The sequence below is a fragment of the Lipotes vexillifer genome, unplaced genomic scaffold (assembly GCF_000442215.2).
Source record: "Lipotes vexillifer unplaced genomic scaffold, Lipotes_vexillifer_v1.1 scaffold102, whole genome shotgun sequence".
NCBI classification, from domain to species: domain Eukaryota; kingdom Metazoa; phylum Chordata; class Mammalia; order Artiodactyla; family Lipotidae; genus Lipotes; species Lipotes vexillifer.
In genome coordinates, this window is record NW_006786541.1 from 2541780 (window position 1) to 2549765 (window position 7986).

Below are 7986 nucleotides of genomic sequence, written 5' to 3' on the forward strand. Positions count from 1 at the left end.
GGTGTAAGATATAAAAATATGCTTATTGGGGCTTCTCTGGTGGTGCAGTGGTTGAGAGTCCGCCTGCCGATTCAGGGGACACGGGTTTGTGCCCCAGTCCGGGAGGATCCCCCATGCCGCGGAGCGGCTGGGTCCGTGAGCCATGGCCGCTGAGCCTGCGCGTCCGGAGCCTGTGCTCTGCAACGAGAGAGGCCACAACAGCGAGAGGCCCGGATACCGCAAAAAAAACCAAAACAAACAAACAAACAAAAATATATATATATATATACTTACTGCTAAAAGCTTTTGTGATATAAACTATATTCTGAAAGGTTCAGATTAAGGTTCATTGAGAGAAGAAGAGGAAACACATACATTTGGCCCTCCGTATCTGCAGGTTCTACATCAGTGGATATGGAGGGCTGACGGTACTATACCATTTCATATAAGGGATTTGAGCATCCTTGGATTTTGGTATCCATGGAGGATTCCAGAGATGCGAGGGACAACTGTATCTTAGAAGATAATGTAGTATGTATGGTTTTATAACTCCCCTACCCCCTCCAGAACTGCTGTGCTTCTTTGAGTTATTTACATGTTATCACATGCTTGGGTGAAACTGTGAATTTTTCTTCCTCATTACACTTCCTGGTAAGTCATTAATATTTTGAGAACATTTTGGAGAGAAGAAAATACTAAATACTCCATCATTTGAAGTAGTTATAAAATTTCTCATTTATTTTTTAGTTTGAAGGTTAGAATGACCTGTAAGATAACTACTTCATTAATTCATTGTGCTTGGGGATCTTTTTAGGGTATTAAACTTACTTATTTCTAATCATTCATGTAACCGCTTTTATTCCCATAAAGTGTGTTAAAATTTTCACGTGGCTTTATTTTTTTGACAGTTTCTTAAATAGCAGAGAAAATATGATGTGTCTTCTCTATATTTAAATTTTAATACAATTGCTAATTTTAGTATTATTAAACATCAATGTTTTAAGAAATTAGGTTAAAAAGAATTGTTACGAAAAATAAAGAGTTTAAATCAAGTAAGGAATATACAGTGTGCCTGGATTGTTAGAAGTTCGGTTAATGAAATGAGGCTCATATTTGAAATGAATAATTATTTAGTCACATGTAACTAAGTTATTTTTGTTGCATTATTAGAGAAGTACAAAAAAATGAATTTCTCTTAATTTTTATTTTTTAGCAAATTTTAAAAGCTTGTATTGAACAAGTGAAAAAGTATCCAGAATTCTATACTCTCCATGAAGTCACCAGCTTAATGGGATTCTTCCCATTCAGAATAGAGATGGGATTAAAGTTAGAAAAAACTCTTCTTGCATTGGTAAGGTTTACCATAAGAAAATAAAAATAAACTTCTTTTTGTCTGAAACATCATCTGTATTTCACACAGAAGCATAATTTAGATATATTTCAGTATTTATGTTTAAATTTTGAGCAGTAACGAGATATAATTTTTAAAATACGCAATACAAATGTGTCCCCTTTTAATATATGACTACCATTACTTGATGTTTTTAAAAATATCACCACTGGGACTCCCCTGGTGGTCCAGTGGTTAAGACTCTGCGCTCCCAGTGCAGGGGGCCTGGGTTCAATCCCTGGTCAGGGAACCAAATCCCACATGGCTCAACAAAGATCCCGTGTGCCACCAGCTAAGACCCGGTGCAGCCAAATAAATAAATAAATATTTAAAGAAAAAAGAAAAAGTTAAAAAAAAATATCACTACCAACTTTATTTCTTGATTTTGTTTTCTTAGTTTCCATCTCTTTTATGTTTCTGAATACAAGCAGAAAGCTACTTTTCTTTTAAGGGGATTTTACTCAATATCATATTGGAAGTAGGTGTGTGTAAAGAAGATATTTTAGAGTTTCTCTTATACCCTGCTCTGACTTGTACTTCGTAAAATGAGAGGTTAGAATTTAAAATGACAGGGCAAATTTCATGGCACCCTTATCTTGGACCCTTTTTAAAAAAAAAAAACCTATATGGGTGACTTCCCTGGTGGTACAGTGGTTAAGAATCCTCCTTCCAATGCAGGGGACTCAGGTTTGATCCCTGATCGGGGAACTAAGATCCCACATGCCGCAGGGCATCTAAGCCCACATGCTGCAACCACAGAGCCCACGCACCCCAACTATAGAGCCCACGCGCTCTGTAGCCTGCACACCACAACTAGAGAGCCTGTGTGCCACAACGAAAGATCCCACGTGACCTAGCTAAGACCCAATGCAACCAAAAATAAATAAATAAATAAAATCTTTAAAAAAAAACTATATGGTGGTTGTCAAGTAAAAGCATTAAGGTCTTGTCTTAAGAAGGCTCTAAATTTGATATTTGCATTTAGTACAATGAAGAATTTTAAGTTATAAGTTTCATATGATGAAAAGATACTTCAGGGAAAAAATACATCAAGATTTCTGCAATAAAACATTCATTTTTTTTCTTACTTAGGGCAGTGTAAAATATGTGAAAACAGTATTTCCCTCAATGCCTGCAAAGTTGCAGCTGTCAAAAGATAACATACCTACCACTGAAATACCAGAACAAACAGCTGCAGCTATGCATTATGTAAGTAGTAAAGTGGTTTTGGATCTTCCTAAGCAATCTTCTGTCCTTACAAAGTACATGTAACCTGGTTGTTCTAAAGTACCCTTCTTGAATTTCTCCCTTCTTTTCATTATTTAATCAAAGAAGTTTCTAATAAGTGTAATCAAGCAACAAGTTTTATGTTGTTTTTCAGGACATCAGTAAAGACCCAAATGCAGAGAAGCTTGTTGCAAGATATCACCCTCAGATAGCTCTAACTAGTCAAGCATTATTTACCTTATTAAATAATCATGGACCAAGCTACAAGGAACAGTGGGAAATTCCAGTGTGTATTCAAGTAATACCTGTCACAGGTTTGTGATTTGCCATGTTAAGTAACACTCTCAAAAGAGGAGTTGAAACAGTTCTATTTCAGCTGTCTAATTATAGGTGGTCATTTGTCAAATACAGAAAGCTAAGTTTTGATTTAAGGAGGATGTAAACTTGACAATTACATTCAGTAGAAGAACTTTTTAATATATAGTGCTCAGTACACAACTGACACTCATAAATGAGTTATTAGATTTACAGGACTTGTATGCATGCTGGGTGTGTGAGAAGTAGAGAAAAAATTATAGTTTAGGGTGGCCAAAGATGCATGAAATGGTGAGGTTCTTCTGTCTTTCACTGAAATAAAAGGAATGCAATACTTTATTAGACAGCCTCACATGGATTAGTTTCCAGGGTTTATTTACTTACCTATTATTGGAATTCAGATTTAAATAAGTCTATACTTATAAGATAGTCTCTCTCTTAACAGTAAAATTAATATTTACACATAAATTCTGTACAAAATATTATTCTCCTTCTATTTTTGTTCATATTTAATAATTTTCTCATATCTTTTAGAATTAATATTCTTATATGTAATAACATAATTGGAATAAATGAAGGACTATGTCTAAAACCAAAACTACAAATTAGAGTTAAATGTAATATATTCTCTGTGGTAAACATTTTATCACTTTTTGAACGTATAACCCAAGAGGAACCGAGTAATAATGACAGTAAAAGTATAACAATAAAAAACAGAAAATCTTTTTTTAAATTGTTAGAAAAAGAACATATTTTTCTTGCCAGTAAGCGTCTCTTGCCCTTAGATCTCTCAGGGACTTTAAAAATCTTTTTATTCAAGGCACACGTATGGGACATGTGCTTCCAGTTTCCTGTCCTCTGTCTCTTTGTTTAGTAATTCTTCTGTTGTACATCCTGGTTTGTTTGTTTTTTAATATGACTACTAGTAACTAATCACTCCCATTCTTTTTCTGTTTTAAGGTTCAAAACCAGTTAAAGTAATTTATATTAATTCACCACTTCCCCAAAAGAAAATGACAATGAGAGAGAGAAATCAAATCTTCCATGAAGTTCCCTTAAAATTCATGATGTCCAAAAACACAACTGTTCCAGTCTCTGCAGTATTTATGGACAAACCAGAAGATTATATATCTGAAATGGATGTATGTAATGCTTTCTTTTCTCTTCCTTAAGAGAATGTACTTGGTTATCCTTTTGAAGAATAACATTTTATTGCAAGCCTCTAAATTTGGTAGTTAAAAATACAGACTTTAGATTGAAACTTAAAATTGAACCCCATGTGGATCTAGACTTTAGACAACTAATTTAACCTCCTTCAGCCTCAGTCTTCTTCTTTTATAAAAGAAAGATGATAATACCTACTTCATAAAATTGCTGTCAGGATTAAGTTTGATATTTATACGTAAGGTGCTGAGCACAGCCTTTAGTAGTAAGATGCTGAGCACAGTCTTTAGAACGTATGTACTAAAAATTCAGTCAGTAATGGTATCATAGTGGTGATGGTTTTATTTAATTAGTCTCATTTATATTCAAGAGTTTTTAAGTATGAAAAGGAACAGATGAGTTTGACTGGGGCAGAAAGAATTTGCCGGATTGTTAATCCTTTTTAGTGTATGCTTATTATCTGCGTGACCGTAGGCAAACTACTGTAATCTCTTTGTGTCTAGTTTGCTCTGTCTGTAAGATGGGTATCATGATAACCTAACTCATAGAATTCTTGGGGATTAAATGAGTTAATACACCTAAAGCATTTAGAACAATGCTTGGTACTCCATAACTACTAGTTTTTATTATTTTGTGTATTTTGAAATATTTTTCCATGATTATTAGAACAAGACATTCTGTTTATACAAAACTTTATTCATCCATTCCACAAATATTTATTGAGCAGATACTGTTCCATGCACTGAGGATACAGCAGTAAATAAAAATGAAGTCTCTTTTCTTTCAGAACTTATATTAGTGTCAGAGGGCACAGATAATTAAAACAGTATCAAAAAAGCACACATTGATAAATGCTATGCAGAAAAATGGAGTAGGTTAAGGGGAAAGAGATGTGAATGGGATTCATGATCAGGAAGGCTTTTCCAAGGACAGGAAATTTAAACAGGGACTTGAATAAAGTGAGAGAGCAAACAAAATTAGAAAATAAAATAGAAAATTTTTTTCTTATTTACATATAAGAGCTCATACTATTTTAAGAATATTGGCCTTTTGTCTTTCATATTTGTTTATGTTTTTTTTGGTTTGCCATTTTCCTTTCAGTATTTTTATGATGTGTATGTCATAAAGCACTTCCAACTTAAGTTTTTTGGAGGTATTTTTGTTTTTTGTTTTGTTTTACATTTTTAAATCTACCTAAAATTTATATTGGTGTGAGGTGAATGTCAGTAAGTAACAAGTGCTATGAAGAAACATGAAGCAGGTTAAGAGGGATGAAAAGTGACGGAGTAACTTCTTTCAGTAATTGCAGACCAAGTAATTCGAGCCTTCCATTACCGTTGACAACTAAAAAAAGCTGGACATATTATATAAGTTTATTTCTTAGAATCATCAAAGACCTAACAAGATAGGGGGAACTATCTGAGGACTGAGATACTAAAGAAGACCAGAATCCAGGTTGGTAAGCCTGTCACTTAGGGTAGTTTTTGCCCTGAATGGTATTTGCCAGTTCTGAAGAGGCAACAGAAAATGTGCTTTTGGCAGCATCACAGGACTAGGGGGACAAAAGTCAGAGTTCAGTTTTCCACCATGAGCTTGGACCCTGCAGGGCTATACCCCAGGAGTAAGAGTGAACAAGAAATAAATCAGCCCTCTTGTAGATTGTATTCTGAGTTTTCAGGCCTTGAACTTGGATTCAGATGCTTTTGGATTGCTAGTGTCTCTAGATACCTAGCAAAAGCAAGTGAAAATAATTCTTAGAGGAACAGAATGTCATTTTGAGCCTCAAATTATTTCTACAAGCAAGTTTTTTAAATATAGCATCTGGAAAACATTTAAAGATAACTAGACACTGGAGGAGTAAATAAAAATGAAGTTTCTTTGCATGTACTGGATACTCTGAGCAGCAACCATCACAAACAATGACCAAAGAAATAGACTCACAGAAATGGATCCTAGAATTATCAGTCACAAACTGTGAGCCAACTCTGTTTAATTATACAACATGCACGAAAATTAAAGCCATGCTTTAATTGGAAGGAATATGCCTTGCAATGCAGGGGACGCAGGTTAGATCCGTGGTAGGGGAGCTAAGATCCCACATGCCGTGGGACAACTAAGCCCGTGTGCCACAACTACTGAGCTCGTGCGCCTCAACCAGAGAGCCCGCGTGCTGCAAACTAGAGCTCACATGCTCTGGAGCCTGTGCACCACAAGTACAGGGCCCACATGCCCTGGATCCTGCCCGCTACAGCTAGAGAGAGAAAACCCGCATGCCACAACTAGAGAGAAGCCCGTGTGCTACAAGGAAGACCCAATGCAGCCAAATAAATAAATAAATATATTTTTTTAAAGTACAGTTAAGAATTCTGTAAAGTGGGTTATTAGCACATTAGATAAAACTCAGAATTAATAAACTGGAAGATGGGTCTGAAATGACTATAATGAAACAGGCAACAAAAAGCAAATATGGAGAATAGGGCAAGAGGTATAGAGAATGTAGTGAGAATGTCTAACATTTGTGTACTTGCGCCCAAAAGGGAGGTGCAAAAGAGGTAATGGGACCAAACCATACTTGGAGACAAAGAAAAAACTCTTAAAAGCCACCAGAGAAACAAAAGGCACATTAGCTATAAAGGACTGAGAGTTAGATTGGCAAGTAACTTCTCAACAACGATGGAAGCCAGAAGACATTGGGACAATATATTCTCCTGAGAGAAAATAACCCTCTTACTAAAATTCTCTAATCAGTGAAATATCCTTAAATAATAAAAAGTTAAGAAAAGATATTTTCAGATAAAAACTGAGTTTGCTACTAGCAGACCTCCTCTAATGGATGTTCTTCAGGCACAAGGAGAATAATCCCAGATGGAAAGAGGATGGTGAAAGATGCAAGAATGAATAAAGAATAGCAAAAGTGAAAATAATGTGGATGGGCTCTAATTTGTAGGTGAGTGCAGGGGCACTCAGGAACTTAAATAGTTCTGAGATGACCTGGGTCCTAAGAACTCTAGAAACTAACCAGCCAAAGTTCCTTCCAAGACAAAAGCCTTGGCTCGGGAAAATTCACCAGTGGTAAAGTTCATATTGAGCAGAACAAGGGCATTAAAAGTAAATGAAAAGTAAGTTTTCAGATAATTGTGGGAGAGGGAAATAGAGAAAGCAGATATCAGAATGTACTAAAGATTTTATATGCACACACAAGCACATACAAACCTACATGCATACATACATACATCATGGTAACAGTGAAGCATGAGCTTAGAGCCATGAAGCTAAGAAAGCTATCCTGGCACACTCTCACACACTCTTGTCCTCCTGCAGAAGCAGGTGTGCCCATCTCAATTAAACATGAGAAACAGAAGAGAATTGTTGATGGAAATTCTTACAAAGTTATTAGAGGAAGAAAAGATAATTGCTATAACATTTCTACAGTCAAATGAAGAGAGATGTACCCACGGAACAGATGAAAACTAATGTGTTCATCCTTTGCCCTGGAAATCTCACTTCTAGAAATGTAGCTCAGAAGTACACTAGGAAAAGAATAAAATATTTGTGCAGGGTATTCACCGCAACTGTAGGTATTCATTAGAAACAGTCGTCATGTCCCTTAATAGGGTATTTATTAAATAAGCTGTACATCTTCAATAGCATACTATGCAACTATTACAGGCATACCTTGTTTTAAAGCACGTTGCTTTATTGCACTTCAAAGATGCTGCGTTTCTTACAAATGGAAGGCTTGTGGTAACCCTGCATCAAGCAAGTCCGTCATCGCCCTTTTTCCAACAGCATTTGCTCACTTCATGTCACTGTGTCACATTTTGTAATTCTTGCAGTATTTCAAACTTAATCATATTTGTTAATGGTGATCTGTGATCATTGATTTTTTTTTTTTTTTTTTTTTTTTCGGG

At 35.5% G+C, this 7986-nt stretch overlaps 1 protein-coding gene across 2 annotated transcripts in view; it reads left to right on the forward strand.

Moving 5' to 3' along the window:
* Positions 1-7986, forward strand: part of ICE2 (interactor of little elongation complex ELL subunit 2) — a 66414-nt gene that overhangs the window by 23500 nt on the left and 34928 nt on the right. For both annotated transcript variants that reach the window (XM_007458881.1, XM_007458882.1), the window contains exons 5-8: positions 1193-1330; positions 2462-2578; positions 2751-2910; positions 3872-4053. In XM_007458881.1, coding sequence (XP_007458943.1) covers positions 1193-1330; positions 2462-2578; positions 2751-2910; positions 3872-4053 — 597 coding nt within the window. The remainder of the gene's footprint in view (positions 1-1192; positions 1331-2461; positions 2579-2750; positions 2911-3871; positions 4054-7986) is intronic.